The 20,181-nt window shown below is 34.8% G+C and overlaps 1 protein-coding gene across 1 annotated transcript in view; it reads right to left on the bottom strand.

Annotated features, from left to right (window-relative positions):
* Positions 1-20,181, bottom strand: part of INTS7 (integrator complex subunit 7) — a 92,273-nt gene that overhangs the window by 46,718 nt on the left and 25,374 nt on the right. The window contains exons 8-9 of the mRNA XM_082675499.1: positions 5,330-5,447; positions 3,057-3,191 (exon numbers count right to left, since the gene is read on the bottom strand). Coding sequence (XP_082531625.1) covers positions 3,057-3,191; positions 5,330-5,447 — 253 coding nt within the window. The remainder of the gene's footprint in view (positions 1-3,056; positions 3,192-5,329; positions 5,448-20,181) is intronic.

Raw genomic sequence — 20,181 nt, 5'->3', positions numbered from 1 at the left:
ATATATCTGATAAGCAGTTGTTAATATTTAAAATATATTAAGAACTCATACAACTCAACAGCACAATAACTCAATCTGATTAAAAAATGGGCAGAGAGTCTGAATAGACTTCTTTCCAAAGACGACATACAGATAGGCAACAGGTACAGGAAAAGATGTTCAACATCACGAATTATTAGGGAAATGCAAATCAAAATCACAATGAGGGATCATCTCACACCTTTTAAAATGGTTATTATAAAAAAGATAGGAAATAACAAGTGTTGGCAAGGATGTAAAGAAAAGGAAACCCTTGTGCATTGTTGGTGGGAATATAAATTGGTGCAGCCGCAACAGAAAACAGTATGAAGGTTCCTCAAAAAATTAAAAATAGAACTATTATATGATCCAGCAATTCCACTTTTGAGTATGCATCTGAAGAAGACAAAAACATTAACTCAAAAAGATATGTGTACTCCCATGTTTATTGCAGCATTATTTACACTAGCCAAGATATAGAAACAACCTAAATGTCCACTGATGTATGAATAAAGAAAATGTGTTATGTATGTGTGTATGTATATATGTGTATATATATATATATACACATATATACATACACACACACACACACACACACAATGGAATATTATTTAGCCATTTTTAATAAAAGAAGGAAATCCTGTCATTTGTGACCATGGATGGACCTTGAAGGCATTATGCTAAGTGAAATAAATTAGACACAGAAAACCAAATACTGTATGATCTCACTTAAATGTGGAATCTAGAACAAACAAACAAACACCAAGCTCATAGATACAGAGAACAGACTGGTGGTTGCCAGAGGTGGGGGGTAGGAGGTTGGGGGTGGGCAAAATGGGTGAAGGGGGTGGAAAGGTGCAAACTTCCAGTTATAAAATGAGTAAGTTATGGGAATGTAATGTAAACCATGGTGACTATAGTCAGTAATACTCTACTGCATATCTGAAAGTTGTCAGGAGAGTAGATCCTAAAAGTTCTCATCACAAGAAAAAAAAACTTTACAATGACAATGTATGGTGACGAATATTAACTAGATTTATTGTGGTGATCATTTCACAATATATACAAATATTGAATCATTAGGTTGTACACATGAAACTAATATTTTTTAAAAAACACACACACATACAATAAACCAAGATCTAAAGCCACAAAGGTATAAATAAAGCCTAACTGAAACAGTGTCACCAGCTTAGCTAGGGAAAAAACTAGCAAACCATGTAGCATGTGTCAATCTTCCAAACAAGACATAAATTATGCAGGTCCATTTTCACCTAGGATGCAACTTTCTCATGCAAGTGGAACTACTTTTAGGAAATAATCAAGACCCCACTTAATCTTATAAATGTTTTAAGTCAGATCATAAAGAAATGAACCCTTTAGCTGTCTCATGTAATAGCAGTACTATACCATCTTTTCACTACCTTTGGGCTATAATTTCTCTAAAGTTTCTAGAAAGTTCTGAATAAATTACTTAACCACATTTAGGTTAATGTATGTCAGCTTTGGGACTTCCCTGGTGACGCAGTGGTTAAGAATCTGCCTGCCAATGCAGGGACACAGGTTTGAGCCCTGGTCCGAGAAAATCCCACATGCCATGGAGCAACTAAGCCTGTGTGCCACAACTACTGAGCCTGTGCTCAGAGCCCATGAGCCACAACTACTGAGCTCACATGCCACAACTACTGAAGCCTGCACGCCTAGAGCCTGTGCTCCACAATAAGAGAAGCCAACGCAATGAAAAGCTCGAGCACCACAATGACGAGTAGCCCCCACTCGCTGCAACTACAGAAAGCCTGCACACAGCAATGAAGACCCAATGCAGCCAAAAATAAATGAATGAATGAATAAATAAATAAATGAATATGTCAGCTTTGAGGACATACAGCAATTTGCTGTGTTAAATGGTAGAAAATACTTATTACTATGGAAAAATAAAACAAGATTAGTTATTCAAATAACTAATAGGGGCTTGGCAAACAATGTCTAGTGAAGGTCAGGTTGCTAGGAAAACAAAGGCACTAGTAACAAGCAATGCTGAAGCCTGGTGGGGATAAGAGGGACTGCTGATTCTTAACAAAGATCAAAATAAGCACTGAAACAGATGAAACATCCAAAATGTACTTCCTGTTTTTGAACACCAGCATGAACTTCTTTAAATGTTTGGGTCAAAAGACGTTAGGAATACAATAAAATATATGCATTATTTTCTATGCACATCCTTCTTGATTGTGCAAATCATTTAATGCTATAGATACCTAGAGATAAACTCCATGAAAATTTAATTTGCATTGCTCTGTTAATTCATTTGCCCCCTAGGTGAAACTGTCTGTTATTTAAGCCACTCGATAACTTCATATGGTTTTTTTTCCCTAAATTTTCTAGGTTTTTTTTTTTAACAGGTGAACAAACTGATACCACTGGATAGTTATAAGCAAAGGTAAGCAATGGGAGGAAACGGGCAATGCTCCATAAAACCTTTCAATTCCGCAATCCCAATCCTAAAGTCCTCATTTTTTTTTTTTTAATAAATTTATTTATTTTTGGCTGTGTTGGGTCTTCACTGCTGGTCGCGGGCTTTCTCTAATTGTGGCAAGCGGGGGCTACTCTTCGTTGCGGTGCGTGGGCTTCTCATTGCGGTGGCTTCTCTTGTTGCGGAGCACGGGCTCTAGGCACGTGGGCTCAGTAGTTGTGGCTTGCGGGCTCTAGAGCACAGGCTCAGTAGTTGTGGCGCACGGCTTAGTTGCCCCGCGGCACATGGGATCTTCCCAAACCAGGGCTCGAACCCATGTCCCCTGCATTGGCAGGCGGATTCTCAACCTCTGCGCCACAAGGGAAGCCCCCTCATTTTTTTTCCCCCAAGGATTAAGCAGTCTTGAGGAAATCTGCCCAAAGAACATTCAGGAGGAGGCAACCAATAGATAAAAGCACACAGGCTAAAAATAATAAGGGATTAAAAAACCAAATACACACAGGATTCTGGTGAAACTCCAATCTAAAAGTTTATACATAATATCAGTCTTAATCAAACTTACCTTTTTCTTGACAAGAGACAGTAATATTAGTTAGGACTCTCACTCCATGAGCTGCAATGCCCCTGTTATTATGGTAACAGCACTCTTGGGCTAATTTGACTAAATCAGAGGATCTAGGGGAAGAACCCACATTTCCTAAACAAGAAGAGAAAAGTAGTACAGATTTAATTCATTCATAGAGTTCAAAAGCAGTTCATTTTATAGGTTCATTTTTATCATTTTGAAGAGAAAATCTCTAACAATAAATTTCAACAAAATTTTCTGCCTCTACCCCATGATCAATATACATCACCACTTCTTTTCCTCCTGTCAAGGTACCTAGAATAAGTATATGCTAATAGTTTTGTAATGATTAAAATCTAAAATCAATATACTTTCCCACAAAAATATTAATAAAAACTGACTAAAGAATACAGCAAAAGCCAAAACAACTATAGATTGTATCTTGGGCATTCAAATAGTCTCTCATTAAAATGGAGTCATTACAAGTCTTCTTGTCAAATAAAACCTTACATTCAAGAGAGGAGAGAAACAAAAGTTTTAAGTTTGCTGTTCCCACTTCAATTGCTGGCACAGTTATACTGCAAAAGGTTTATATAAGAATTTATTATTTTCGAGCTAGAAAGGACCTGGGGATCATCTGATTCAACAACCTATTTTTACAGAAGAAACTGAAGCCTAAAGATTTTAAGCATCTTGCCATGGAGGTCATAAGACCTGTTAGTTATGCATTGGCCTTGTGCTTTACATGTTAAGTTCTATCCTATAGTTGCAGTAACTTTTAAAAGTCACACCTGAAATTCTGTAACATAAGGTTTATGTCGTGAATGTTTTTATTTATAGTAGAGAAGCTCTCAGTTATAAGTGAGTGAGCTTCAGGAAGAATCAGGAGATTAAAGCTCATTCAACTTCTCAGCGGGGTCTCTCATTCCTGTCTTCCTTTCCCCTGCTGATTTTTCCATGATTCCTATCAACTGCAATCTTTTACACTAAGGGTGATCATATTTTGTGATGTTTGAAAAGGACACTATCATAAATAACAACAGGCATAAACCAAGACTATCTCAGGCAGTGTGGGACATATGGTCACCTTATTGATTTCCAGCTTGACATAAAAGTACTAGCTTAGGTAAAACCTCAGTGCTTTTTAAATAGGCAAAACATTTGAAAGATGAACCTATGAGTTCTCTTTACAAAACCGTGGAAATTGTAATTTCCTCCATTCTTTTTCTTGCCCACGTGATACGGACAATGCAGACTCATCTATAAATTTACAAACATGTTTTGGAACTTACTTTTTTCCTTTTTTTTCTCATCAAGATATTAAAGAAAACTTGGGGAAAAACCCAAAGAAAAAAACAAAAATCATCCCCAAACCCACAAACCAGCATGACCTTATTATTAACTTTCGGGAATACTTTAAAACATCTTTTTCCCCCATGCACACCAATACAATTTAAAAATTCATATATAATCAGAATAAGTAGATACTTCCAATTTCTACCTTTAAAATATAATATTTGTGAGCATTTTTCTATGTCAATTGTTTTTGGAATAAAATTATTATTTTCAATTTTTTTACTTAGAAACAATTTACTAAGATAAATTCACAGGGTTCAAAAGGTTCAACCAATAGCAGAAAAAGGTAGAAAGTTAGTAAGAGAAAAGTCTTCCTCATCCACTTAATGTTATATTTCTTGTGCATCATTCCAAGACTATAAAACAACAAAAAACTTTAGCCTTAAGTCTGTTATGTAAGCAAGCTCCTCACAGGGCATTAACAAACACATTTTGGAGTTAAATCATTTTAAACAGGCAACTAGGAAAGCATTATTGAACTGGGGTAAAGTTTTATTTTAATCATTTTCCAGAAGGATAACATATGCCTAAAAGGAAGCACATGACATTTGCTTTTAAAATTCACCACCGCTTGGTCTTTGAAATACACTTAAATCCAAAGGGCATTTTAAGTCAGAGACATACAAAAGCAAACCAGCTATTTTAAGCACCCTAAAAAATATTGTTTCATCCACATATAATGCAAAAAAGGGCAAATTGAGAAAAACTATAGCCTTGAGTTAAGATCAAAGATGCAAGATTTTATTATCTTAGGAATTAGTTAAGAAATCATTTTCAAAGAAATTCCTAACATACAACCATATGAAATTGAAACCTTTCCTGATTTAAAGCTTTACAGAGGAAACGACTTGAAATATCAACATGAATAAAGGATTAGCATGTCATCCATATATTATCTCCTTTCTTCTCTTTACCTGAAGCTATGCTGAAGTAATGTTTGACGGCGATGGTCCCTGACAGCGTGGAAAGAACAGACAACATTCCAAGTTTCAAGCTGTCATAAGGAGTCTGGAGGGCACATTCACAGAGTGCCTGAAATGCAGAAGAGAAAGGAATACAGAAGTTAAAACATCAGTATACCTTAAAACTGTCTACTCGTTTTAAATTTTCTAGCTTTTTAGAAAAATTATATCTTTTTTTCCATGATAAAAAACTTCAAACTGCCACAGCCAAGAGGAACCTTAGGAGACACATTAGCTAAATATAACGTTGTATCCTACATGGGATCTGAACAAAAAAAAGACACTGGGTAAAAACTAAAGAAATCAGAACGGAGTATGAGCTTTGGTTAATAATAATAATGTACCAATATAGGTTCACTGAGTGTAACAAATATACCATACTCATGTAAAATATCAATAATTGGGGAAACTGGATGTGGGTATGTGGGAGTCCTCTGTACTACAGTCTCCATTTTTCTGTAGATCTATACCTGTTCTAAAAAATAAAGTTTATGAAAAAAAAGGTCATCATGAATGACTTTATTAAGATCACTATGAATTATGCCCTATTTAGTCCTCACAAGCAGAACCTCCAATATATTTTGCTTACCTGACAGATATTAGTTCATATGTATATATGTGTGTGTGTGTGTGTATATATACATATATATTTATATATATATACATATATATACATATATATACATACATATATATATATATATATTTTTTTTTAAATAGTAGAGAGTGTAGCATTCTATCTAGTTAATAAGTGAGTGAGCTATCTATCTATCCTCCTCCATTTCAGGTCATTTACTCTACTCTTGACTTAAGGTGATCTGAAGTATTACCAAAATCAAGATGCTAGTTTTTTTTTCACTGTAGTTAACCTTGAATATGTGTTCCTAGTACAGCGAGTCTTGGCTCATCCTGTATAGTTACTCTTAGGACTCTATAACATTACTGCATGTAGTGTAAATGGTCAAATAACTGTCCTGTTAAATTAAACCAACTCCCATTCTCTCACAAAGACAAAGTTTCAGAAAATGAGCAAAACTGAAAGACTAGGGGAACAATTAAAAATAAAATTTCAGGGACTTCCCTGGCGGTCTAGTGGTTAAGACTCTGCGCTTCCACTGCAGGGGGCGTGGGACTGATCCCTGGTTGGGGAACTAAGATCCGCAGGCTGCACGGCGTGGCCAAAAAAATAAGAAATTTTAAAAAAAAGAAAGAAAACATTCTTCAATAAAATAAAATTTCGGAAAGGGTTAAACAATAAATTTAATATGACCCCAATAAAAATATCAACAGAATCTTGGGGGGAGGGGAGAACTTAGATAACCTGTTTACAAATCAGAAAATATGCAGAAAATTCTGACAAAGTATAAGGACAACAAAACAAGCCTTACCAAATATTAAAATGTAATCTATAGTAATAAGATAAGTTTTTCCTACTTGTGGACAGAAATCAAAAGAGAACTGGTCCCAGAAATAGATTCAAATACACACAGAATTTAATATATGATAATGGCATTTCAAATCAGAGACTATTCAATACACAGTTCAAGGGCAACTGGCCAGTCATCTGAATAAAATAAAACTTGATTCTTGTTTCCTTTTTATGGCAAATAAAAAACAAAACTGTAAAAAGCACTAAGATTTAACATGGCAAAAGAAAAAGTGAAAAGATAAGTGCCAAAATTGGGGAAAAAAATTTATATCATGTAAGATCAACAAAGGCCCAATAATCTTAATATATAAAAAGTTCTTAGTAATAAATAGGCAAGCAGCCCAAAAGAAAAATCAGTAGTTCACAGAATTTATATAAATGTTTTTAAAATATAAGATGTTTTAAACCTCACTGATAATTTGAAAAATTTAAATTAAAATGAGTTGCTTTCACCAATCTGATTGGCCAAGATTAAAGTTTAATAATACATAACACTGAAAACAGCATGGGGGAAATAGGCACTCACACACTGCTGATAGAAAGCTAAAAGGGTGTAAATCTCATTGATGGGTAATTGGCAAGATAAAAAATTTTATATATATACATCACTGAGCCCCCAAATTACTCTTTTAGAAATTTATGTTCACAAAGGCAACTTTTTTTAACAAACTCGTCAATGGAGCAATGTAAATGGCAACAACAAAAATACTGGAAACAACTCTAACGTCCATCAGTGGGGGACTGGGAATAAAGAGACAGTACCACACAGCTGGTAAAAGAATGAAGTAGATTTATGTGCTAATATGAGATGTTCCCCAAGATGCATTCTTTTTTTTTTTAATTTATTGTATTTTTGGCTGCGTTGGGTCTTCATTGCTGTGTGCAGGCTCTTCTCTCGTTGCAGTGAGCGGGGGCCACTCTTCATTGCGGTGCGCGGGCTTCTCATTCTGGCAGCTTCTCTTGTTGTGGAGCATGGGCTCTAGGCGCATGAGCCTCAGCAGCTGTGGCACTCGGGTTCAGTAGTTGTGGCTTGCGGGCTCTAGAGCGCAGGCTCAGCAGTTGTGGCGCACGGGCCTAGTTGCTCCATGGTATGTGGGATCCTCCGGGACCAGGGCTCAAACCCGTGTCCCCTGCAATGGCAGGTGGGTTCTTAACCACTGCGCCACCAGGGAAGCCCCCCCCAGATGCATTCTTAAGTGACAAAAAGTTCTTAACATGCATAGAGTATATTTGCATTTGTACAGAAAAAAGATGGGACATACACATGCTTGTGTGTGGATGAAAAAATTCAGGAAGGATACCTAAGAAACTAGTAATAGTGATCACCTCTACAGAGGAGACCAGAGGGAAGAGATGGAAGACACTTATATTTTGCTCACTGCACACCTATGAACTCTGTTTAATTTTTATCACGTGCATGTATACTTTTTCAATTGAAAGAAAAACTTAGTTAATAACAAAAATAGCAGCAGCAGCAAACATTACTGTGGAAGGCATGGAAATGGACTTGAAACACAAAGTAGTTTTTGGTAATGGAAGGGAAGACAGTCTATGTGATACAAACAAGAACTGGGGCAATAAGGCCAGAACATGAAGTGTTTATTTGCGGTAAGAGGAGATATATCCAAAAGGGATGAAGGCTAAGAGAGAGAAATATTGATTAGGGAAGATTAGGTCAGATTATAGAGGGCCTTGAATGTTAGGCAGAGTAATGTAAACAGGATGAGAAAGGAAAAAGGAAGCCACTGGAGAGGAATAACATCATCTAAAGTGTTGGGAAGATTATTCTGGCAATGGTAAACAGAACAAGTTAAAGAAAGTTGAGAGGTAAGGAGCCATCCTGTAGCTTATGGCAGTAATCCAAGCAGGTGGTGACTGGTGATGGCCTGAACTAGAACTCGGTGGCAGGAATGGAGAGTATAAATATGAGAGACATTTTGAAGGAGACTGTATATGAGGGAATGAACAAGAAGGATTCAATTATTATTATAAAATTTCAAAACTGATGACCAGAGAATGTTGGTTCCATTTACAAAGACTGAGAATTTATGCAGATAAACTAATTTTTGAGTAACAACAGAAAACAGGAAGAGATATGAAGTCCAAGAGGAAATATCCACCAGGCATTTGGAATCTGAGATGTCGCAGATTTTTAACTGGAACACTCTCATTAGAATTCTGGCTTTGCCGCTCACCATCGCTGTGATCTGCACCAATTACTGAAATCTTTGAGTTTCAACTTCTTTGTCTGTAAAATGGGGGTAAAGATTTATACAGAAATTATACATCCCTGGAAAAACTATAAAAAATTAGACACTGGTTACCACTGGGCAAAGGAGCTGAGTGGATGGCAGAAAAGTGGGAAATATTTTACTATATAGCCTTTTGTAGCATTTGAATTTTGACACATGAATATATTGGCAAAGAAAGGAAATGAAGTTTAAAATAAAAGGCGGGCGGTGACATCTATTGTCTGTAAGATTAAACAGCTACTGAAGAGTCAAAGCACTTCACAACCTCTGCAAGTTACTATGCTGGAGAGCAACTGAGCTCAGGTAAGAGGACTAGATTGTTAGAGGACGCATGTGCTTATACTAAAGGAAGCCCTCAGACTGGCAGAGAAGAAATGGAAGAAAGAGCTTAGACTGAATTCAACTCAAAGATTCAACTCTGAGGAAAAGGGGGAATGAAGAATCCAGAGAAGGTGCAGTTCAGAGAGTGGGAAGAGTAAGTGAGGACAGATAAGGACTGAAGAAGGGGAAGGCTGACAGTGTCCAATGTATCAAAAGGAAAGACGATAAAGGCAGAAAAAGGTTCTGGATTTAGCATTAAGAAGAACACTGGTGATCTTTTAAGTAACTAAGCAAAGTAATAAGGAAACAGACCTATAAACAAGTGTGTTAAAGAAAGAGTAGGGAATGAAGATGTAAAAGCAGATATAGATGCTATTTTTGAAGTTCAAAAGAAAGCTTTTTTACAAAAGAAAAAAAAAGTCATTGCCATTAGGTAATATTACAGTTTTAATTTATTTATTTAAATACACAGCCTACTTCCATTTATCCACTTTTTACTGCCTAAATTGTTCTGCCTTGTACTGTTAGTTTGTACTTGGGAATAAAATTACTAACCAAATAGCCCCATAAGTTATGTCCTGTATTTACACATATTCAAAATTATGTCTTATAAAGTGCTCTATGTATAACAGATATTTAACCTTTTGGGATAATCAAGAAGGTTGAGACATGTTACATAAGATGATATTAATAATTTTAAAGAAGAAAAGATTTACCATTTAAAAAATTGAACAAAGTGTTAGAAAATCTATAAAATTATCTACAGTGTTATCTTCTCATTTCTGTCACTTTGCACAGTATTGGATACCTAAAATGCTCTCTGTAATTACATATTGGTTTAAAGGTCCATTAATTTAATGTAGTAAGCTTAACGGAGCACATCAAAGTTCCCCAGAAATAGCACATCAGTCATATTTCAACGATGAAATATGGTTCAAGTTTCTGTTTCAAGGATGTTACCTATTACAAAATTGTTCTTACCAGGACCATTTTTCAAAAAGGAAATATCTAACTCTTGAAATGGAGCCCCCTTTCTCACACACCACCACTGTTACTGTCACTGACTATTTGGTCTGAATTTCTCTCTCCAGGCTGGTTTAACTCACTGCTCAACTGAGGCTCTGTCCTGAATTACTGTTTTCTGGGTCAGCTCCTAAATGGGGGCTTCTCCTCTACTCTAGAATGGGACTGGCCACCAGGGATGTGTTCCAGAAAAGCATGGCAAAAAGTTGATAATCTTCAAAATAAAGAAAAATGTCATGTTAAAAGTACTCTGTGAAGGGGATTAAGAGGTACAAACTTTCAGTCATATAAGTCACAGCATATGATGTGCAGCATAAGAAACATGGTGAATAATACTGTAGTAACTCTGTATGAGGACAAATGGTTACTAGATTTATTGTGGTGATCATTTCATAATGTATTTAAATATTGAATCACTAAGTTATACACCTGAAACTAATATAATATTGTATGTCAACCATACTTCAATGAAAAATAAATAAACAAAAGTACTCTGCCAGAGACATAATACCTCTAAATTTTCTATGTCTCCATTGTACTAACTACAAAAAGAAAAAGATTATTAAAAGAGCTAATTCTCATGTTTAACTTGTCATTTCTCCTAGGATCAGGTAAGATATAATCAGAAATCTTCGGAGAGATCAAGTCAAAAATAAAATTACGCCTTTGAGAATACCCAGAACAAATAATCTTTTGCTGTGTAACAGACAGGTTGAATAAATCAACCTCTTCAGATAAGACAATAACACCAGAATAGTGTAAACTATTAATACTGATCAACACAAATGGATATTATAGCAAGACATATAAAAAAAATCCAAAGAGAAATACAAACACATGAAAAAATATTTTTGTTCCTATGAAATTATTTGTTTTTGACTACCTTAACAATAATACGCTATACTTGGGCCTTGATTTAGGCCCTTCCTTCCTTCAGGTTTTTAAGACATTCGGAACGAAAGTATTTCCTTTAAACCTGGAATATCTGATTACAGGTGGAAATTATAATACCTACCAACTCACCCGTAAAAATAGCAATAGAATGCACACAATTTGCAACTGAAATACCAAAACTCAAAAATCAATCAGCAGTGATAAGACTGGCTGAGAGGAAGAAAGGAAAGAATGAAGAAAGAAAAGAAGGAGCGAGGAAAACCTTGAATAAAAATAATTACTCTTGGTGACAGAGTAAAATTTGAATTTGAAATCAACAAGCTATTACCTTGTAAAGGTTAAATCATTAGAACTGTTTTCTTCTGCTCTATTTCAATATTTTCAAAAATACACCCAGGCTTTGAAAAAATGATTATTTGACCACATCCATTTAATTAAAATCAATATGCTCAGATTTCAGGCACAGTGGGAAAAAATTCTTTGTGGGAGAGACAAATATTTAATAACATGTATTTTCGATTAAAAAGAACTAAAGAAAAAAGCCACAAGAAAGATAAAGATAAATCAGAACAAAAAACTTCAGGGAAGATGTGGTATATTGAAGAAATACTCGTAAGCTGTGAAATCAACAAAACAGTTAACACCTAAGTAACCATTAATGTGGTTGTGAAGTTCAATGCAAATATTATAAAAAAAATTTCACACGATAACTGCATAGTATAAAAAAAGTAACTGGTAATTAAATTTCAGATTATTTCAACAACATACAGGGGGAGGAGGGAATGAAGGGGAGTAGAAAAGAGGAGAATTTAAGCCTGCTAAAATTTGCAATATTTCAACCACCATACTTTTCATTCTTAATAGAGATACACAAGTTCTTATATTAATATATAAAATATAGAGGTAGGTAAAGTAAGAATAATGCTTAATTACCATGCTAAAATCTTTTTAGTTCACTAGAGAATAAAAGAACAGTGAAAACTTGATCAAAATAACAAAGTAATGAAACAAAGGAAACAAAAAAGGACACATTGTAAACAGTCTAAAATACGACTGTTTATAAAAGTACAAAAACTCAGTTACATCGATAAATGTAAATAAGTTACACTACTAAAAAAGACTCAGATTAAGTCTAAAGAGGTAAATCTAATTATATGTTATTTATAAGAATCAAACCTAAATGACAGAGAAAGGTTGAGGATAACAAAATTGGCAAAGACCTGATAGATATGTGGAAAGAAAAATAAACAAGAGGCAATATTAATATTATATAAAGAACTTGAGGCCAAAACAGCTTTAAATAGGAGAGAGGATTCTTTTACACTAATAGAAGTTCTATCTGTGGAACAAGATAGCATTAAGATTTTTAAATTAAAATGGTTACATATAAATTGGCATGAGAAGCTAATGAATATCAAAACTTCACAGATCAAAAAGAGAAACTAATTTAAGATATAGTATACTTGAGTAGTATCAATAAGATTTCATACAGTTTAATACTGAAATATATATTAACACATATATATATTATATATTTATCTGTATTACTTAACATATATATTACATTATATAGAAAATATACTGTCTTTTCAAATTCTACGAACTGTTTACAAAAAATGATCCTACACTGCGCCACAAAGAAACCTTAAAATTAGGAATTAATAACAAAAGATTAGCAACAACAAAAATTCCATCTACAAATATAAAAACCTTATCACGTCAAAAACAGAAACTTCCAGTTATAAGAAAAGTAAGTACTAGGGATGTAATGCACAATATGATGACTGTAGTTAACACTGCTGTGTGATATATAGGAAAATTGTTACAGTAAATATTAAGAGTTCTCATCATAAGCAAAAAAAATTTTTTTCTTGTTCTTTTTATCTATATGAGATGATGGATGCTAACTAAACTTAGTGTTAATCATTTCATAATATTTGTAAGTCAAACCATTATGCTTAAACTTATGTATGTGATGTATGTCAGTTACATCTTAATAAATGGGATAAAAGAAGAATAAGAAAAAAGGGGATACAAATATTATTTAAACTAATTCCATGGTCAAAGAGGAAATCAAAACTGCTCTCATGGAAACTAAAAGAACAAAATCATTTACAATACAGTCGCCCCTCAGTATCCGCAGGGGTTCCAGGACCCCCCACTCCCGGCTGCAGATACCAAAATCTACAGATGCTCAAATACTACTGGTGTAGTATTTGCATATAAATTGCATATGCACATCCTCCCACATACTTTAAATCATCTCTAGATTACTTATAATACCTAACACAATGTAAATGCTATGTAAATAATTGCTGGCAGGTGGCAAATTCAAGTTTTGCTTTTTGGGACTTCCTGAGATTTTTTTTTGGAATACTTCTTTGAGTCATTGGTGGTTGGCTGAATCAGCAGATGTGATACAAAGGGATGATTCTGCAACCAAAAACCATGAAACACCTAGGAATATCTCACAGAATATGAACAAAATTTGTATGCTGAAAACTAAAAACCACTGATGAGAAACTGAGAAAGATCTAAATAAATGGAGATATGCCATGTTCATAGATTAGAAAACTCAATACTATTAAGATGTCAATTCTTTCCAAATTGATCTATAGATGCAAATACCAATCAAAATCCTAGCAGACTTTTTCGTAGAAATTGACAAATTGGTTTAAAATTTTGTATGGAAAGGCAAAGGACCTAGAACATCCAAAATAAATACAAAGGTAGAGGACTCACACTACCTGATGCCAAGACTTACAGAATTCCAAGCTACAGAAATCAAAATTGTGTGCTATTGGCTTAAGAACAGATACACGGACCAAAGGAACAGAACAGAATCCAGAAATAGACCTATATAGATAAGGTCAACTCATTTTCAACAAAGATGCTAAGGTAATTCACAGAGAAAGGATAGACTTTTTAACAAATGGTGCTGGAACACCTGGCTATCCAAACACACCTCCATTCTTACCTTGCACCATATACAACAGTCAACTCAAAATGGATTACATAGAGCTAAATATAAAAGTTAAAACTATAAAACTTCTAGAAGAAAATATATGAGAAAATCTTTGAGACTTTGGGTTAGATAAAGACTTTCTAGATAGGGGCTTCCCTGGTGGCACAGTGGTTGAGAGTCCACCTGCTGATGCAGGGGACACGGGTTCGTGCCCCGGTCCGGGAAGATCCCACATGCTGCAGAGCCGCTAGGCCCGTGGGCCACGGCCACTGAGCCTGTGTGTCCGGAGCCTGTTGCTCCGCAACGGGAGAGGCCACAACAGTGAGAGGCCCGTGTACCGCAAAAAAAACAAAACAAACAACAAAAAAAAACACAAAAACTTCCTAGATAAAAAACAAAAATACAACCCCAAAAGGAAAAAAAAAAATTGATAAACTATATTTCATCGAAACAAAAAAACTTCTGTTCTTCAAAAGATGCTGTATTCAAGGCACATACTGGCAGAAAATATCTGCAAAATACACATCTGACAAAAGTATTTGTATCTGGAATATATAAGGAGCTCAGTAACAAGAAGAAAACCTAAAAAAAAAAGCAGCATAAAAGATTAGAGCAGGCATTTCACTAAAGAAGAGATCTGGATGACAAGCCTATACGATGCTGGTGGATACCACTACACAACTATTCAAAAGACTAAAATTACAAAGCCATACAATAAAAAGTGCTAGCAAGGATAAAGAACTACAACTCATACATTGCCGCTGAGTATGTAAAATGGTACAGCCATTATAGAAAACAGTTTGGCAGTTTCTTACAAAGTTAAACATACATTTACCACACAACCCAACAATTCTACTCCTACGTTTTTACCCAAGAGATGTCCTACAAAGATCTGTACAATAAAAGCTTTATTTATAATGGAAAAAAAACCCACAAAAAACTGGGAACAATTCAAATGTCCATGAAGCTGTCAACGGATAAATAAACTATGGTCCATATACTGGGATACTACTCAGCAGTAAAATGGAACAAACTACTGCTTCATGTAACAACATGGATAAATTATGCTAAGCATTATGTTAAGCAAAAGAAGCCATACCCAAAAGGCTACATATTGTATGCTTCCATTTATATTTTGGAAAGGCAAAATTATAGGGATAGAAATCAGTTCAGTACTAGTCAGGGGTTAGGGGAAAGACTGACTAGAGGGGCCTGAAGGAACTCTGGAGTGATTTGAAAATGTTCTATATCACAATTGTGGTGGTAGTTACACAACTGTATACATCTATTAAAATTTGAACTGCATATCTAGAACTGTGCACCTAGAAAAGTTTCTGTAAATAAATTATACCACAAAATCTGACTTAAAAAGTGCATTTCAGGGACTTCCCTGGTGGCGCAGTGGTTAAGAATCCTCCTGCCAATGCAGGAGACATGGGTTCAAGCCCTGGCTGGGAAGATCCCATATGCCGCGGAGCAACTAAGCCCATGTGCCACAACTACTGAGCCTGCGCTCTAGAGCCCGCGAGCCACAACTACTCAGCCCATGTGCTGCAACTACTGAAGCCCACGCACCTAGAGCCCGTGCTCCGCAACAAGAGAAGCCACCGCAATGAGAAGCCCCCGCACTGCAACGAAGAGTAGCCCCCGCTCGCCGCAACTAGAGAAAGTCCACGCACAGCAACGAAGACCCAACACAGCCAAAAAATAAATAAATTTATTTTAAAAAAAAAAGTGCATTTCAAATTAATGGCAATGGGAACACTGAAAGTTGTAATTTATGGAATGTGGCCAACCTGCACTAAGAGGAAAATTAATAGCCTTAAGTGCTTTCATTATTAAACAGAAGAATAAAAATAAATGTACCAACCACTTGAAAGGCACAAGAAAGCCATGCTTCTGGCAAGAAAAGGGGAACATAAACACAATAGTAAGAATAAAATAAAGATAAAATTTTAAACACGGAGCTACTAAAAATTATAAAGGTTCTTTATACTGATACTCATGAATCTGCAAAATAAATTAAATGGAAAACAAATTCTCAAAACTGATTCAAGAGGTAGAAAACTTTGATAGGGCAATAACCATGTAAGTAATTAGAAATATTCTCAAAACTCTATCCCTGGAAGAAGTTCCAGGTTCAGATGGACTTATGGCACTTTTTTTTTTTTTTAACATCTTTATTGGGGTATAATTGCTTTACAATGGTGTGTTAGTTTCTGCTTTATAACAAAGTGAATCAGTTATACATATACATATGTTCCCATATCTCTTCCCTCTTGCGTCTCCCTCCCTCCCACCCTCCCTATCCCACCCCTGACTTATGGCACTTTTAAAGCTATACCCTCAGAAGACAGAAAATTCTTATGTCATAGCTCTTAACCATTTCAGAGCATGGCAAGGGCAACTACTTACACTGCATTTACATTTTATTTATAACTACTTACATAATATTTACATTGTATTAGGTATTGTAAGTAATCTAAAGATGATTTAAAGTATATAGGAGGATATACATAGGTTATATGCAAAAACTACTATTTTATACAAGGAACTTGAGCATCTGAGGATTTTGGTATTCAGCAGGGGGTACCGGAACCAAGCCCCCAAAAATGTCAAGGGACAACTGTATATCAATTAAAGGAAAAAAACATGCAACCACATGAATGAGTCTCATCAGTATAATGTTGAGCAAAAGAAGTAAAAACAAACAAAACTAAACAATATTTTTAGGGAGGCATATATATAGATGGTAAAACTATAAAGAGCAAAGAAATGATTATCACAAAGGTCAAAACAGTGGTTTCCATTGGGTGGGTATTAAGGCTATGATCAGGAAGAACGATGTGAGAGAAGGAAGCAGGGTTCTGTGATTTTGCAGTGTTCTCTTTCTAGCTGGATGGTGGTTACATGGGTTTTGATTTACAATTATTAAACTATTAAATATACATTGTACATACTTTTTTGTATGTGTGATTTATCTCAAAATAAGGAAAGAAATGAGATAGAATAATACAGTGCTCTCACTTGGTTTGGTTCCCTAAAATGACTGAGCACATTCTCTTCTTGGATAGTATGTTTAGTAGAAAAAAACACAAGAGGACAGAGCTCTCTTAATTCTTAATTAAGTCCTCTTAAGAAGCTCTCTTAAGCATATTAAGTCTCTCTGAACCCTAATTTGCTCATCTATTAAGTGCAAATACTAATTACTGTCCTTATGTCTTGGGGTATTTGTGACTATCAATCATAATATACCAAAACATGTTTAGAAAATTGCAAACAAACAAAAAAACACAGCAGTTCAGTTTTCATAATCTGAAATTCAAAGGTTTTTGTTACACTGTAGCTATGATCATACCAAGAGATAATAAAATCCATGAAAGTAAGATTTATTTCTGACAATTTTCCATTTCACTTTAAGCAGCATTTTTTTAAAAGTGGTGCATCTGTCATCAGTAATGGGCAAACAAATAGGGTTCCACTTTGAGAAAAAATTAATATAAAACATTAATTTAACCTAGGAAATGCTACAAAAGATGACACATTAAAAGTCTAGAGATTGAAATCTGTTCTTGTATTTACAAAAGAAAACTTAAGAATGTCTTTTCCTCTGTGTGAAAAGGAGAAATACAGTTCGCTAAGTTCCCCATCCAGTACCTTTCTCTAATAAATACAGTCAGCACCAAAACTGTTCTCCCTAAATTGAGTAAAGGAAACAAGAATAAAATAAACAATTTAACTGGGCTTCTCAATTAGCCTTGGTGCTGCTATGGGACAATTAAAAAGAAACTGAGAGGCAAGTCTAATTCACTAAAACAAACCTAAACATTAAAGGATGTAAATTTTTCAATAACTAAGTAATATCTTTGAATGGTGACACAGCATAACTAGACTTATCATGGTGATCATTTTGAAATGTATAGAAAAAGATTACTATGTTGTGTAACAGGAACTAACACAGTGTTGCAGCTCAGTTATACTTCAAAAGCAAGCACACAAACAAACAAACATACAAACAAATTCATAGAAAAAGAGATCAGATTTGTGGTTACCAGAGGCACGGGGTAGTTGGATGAAAGCAGCCAAAAGGCACAAACTTCCAGTTATAAGATAAATAAGTACCAGGAATGTAATGTATAGCATGATAAATATAATTAACACTGTTGTTAGGTTATGTATGAAAGTTGTTAAGAAAGTAAATCCTAAGAGTTCTTATCACACAAAAAAATATTTTTTAAATTCTTTAATTTTGTATCTATGAGATGATGGATGTTCACTAAACTTATTGTGTAATAATTTCATGATGTAAGTCGAATCATTACACTGTATACCTAAAACTTATACAATGCTCTGTCAATTTTATCTCAATAAAACTGGAAAAAAAAGGGAAAAAAAGAAAGAAGTTTTATATATTTACTTTGCCACTTCTAACTTCTGCCACCAATATCAACAATGCTCTTGGAAATTTTTTAGATTGAAACACTTAGAAAAAGACAAAGATAATATTGGGTTGGCCAAAAAGTGCCTTTGGTTTGTAAGTAAAACTAAAAGACACCTTTTTCATTTCCACCAAAAACTTTACTGAACAACATATTCACCCTTTTGTGCCACTACCTTCTGTCATTTTTTAGGCAACTTCATAATTCCATCTTCCCAAAACTTTTTATCTTTTTGAGCAAAGAACTGTTCCAGGTGCCTTTTACAGTCTTCCAGGAAATTGAAAATTTTTCCATTAAGAGAATTTTGTAAAGACCAAAATAAATGGAAATCCGAAGGTGCATTGTCTGGTGAATAAGGCAGATGAATCAGAACTTCCCAGCCAAGCTGTTAACAGTTTTCGCCTGGTCATCAAAGAAACATTCTGTCTTGCATTATCCTGATGAAAGATTAGTCTACTGACTAATTCTAGACACTTTTCGTCGAGTGCTACTTTCAGTTGGTCTAATTGGGAGTAGTACTTGTTGCAATTAATCCTTTGGTTTTCCGGAAGGTGCTCATAATAGAGGACTCCCTTCCAATCTCACCATATACACATCACCTTCTCTGGATGAAGACCGGCCTTTGGTGTGGTTGGTGGTGGTTCATTTCGCTTGCCTCACGATCTCTTCCATTCCACATTATTGTACAGTATCCACTTTTCATCGCCTGTCACAATTTTTTTTTTAACATCTTTATTGTAGTGTAATTGCTTTACAATGTTGTGTTAGTTTCTGCTGTATAACAAAGTGAAATCAGCTATACGTATACACAATTTGTTTTAATAACGGAACGTTTTTGTTACGTTTAAGTAGAGAATTGCATGTGGAAATATAACTTATGTGGAACCCAAACATCAAAGCGATTAACATAACCAAGCTGGTGTAAATGATTTTCAATGCTTGACTGGATATTCTGAGTATGTCAGCTATCTTCTGTGGGGTATAATGTTGATTGTTCTCAATTAATATCTCGATTTGATGGCTATCAACTTCAACTGGGGTATCCAACCGTGGAGCAACGTCCAGCGAGAAATCTCCAGCACAAAACCTCACAAACCATTTTTGACACGTTCAGTTAGTGACAGCACCTTCTCCATACACTGCACAAATCTTTTTTTGCATTTTTACCTTTCTTGAAATAATAAAGCATAATAGGTCAAAAATGTTGCTTTTTTCTTCCATCTTCAATATTAAAATGGCTACACAAAAATTCACCAATTTTGATAAGTCTTGTATTAAATGTATGCTGATATGACAGCTGTCACATACAATCTAACAAAATTGTTTCGAATGAAGTTAAACACAACTAAGTGCCACTAGAGCCATCTTACAGAAAAAACCAAACAAACCTTTTGGTCAACCCAATATAAAAATGTAAAGCAAAACAATATGCTCTATTATAATGCTATATTATTTTTCTATATAAAATATTAATGTTCAAA

Source organism: Grampus griseus (assembly GCF_964374135.1).
Source record: "Grampus griseus genome assembly, chromosome: 1".
NCBI lineage: Eukaryota > Metazoa > Chordata > Mammalia > Artiodactyla > Delphinidae > Grampus > Grampus griseus.
This window is presented reverse-complemented; position numbering and strand designations above follow the sequence as displayed.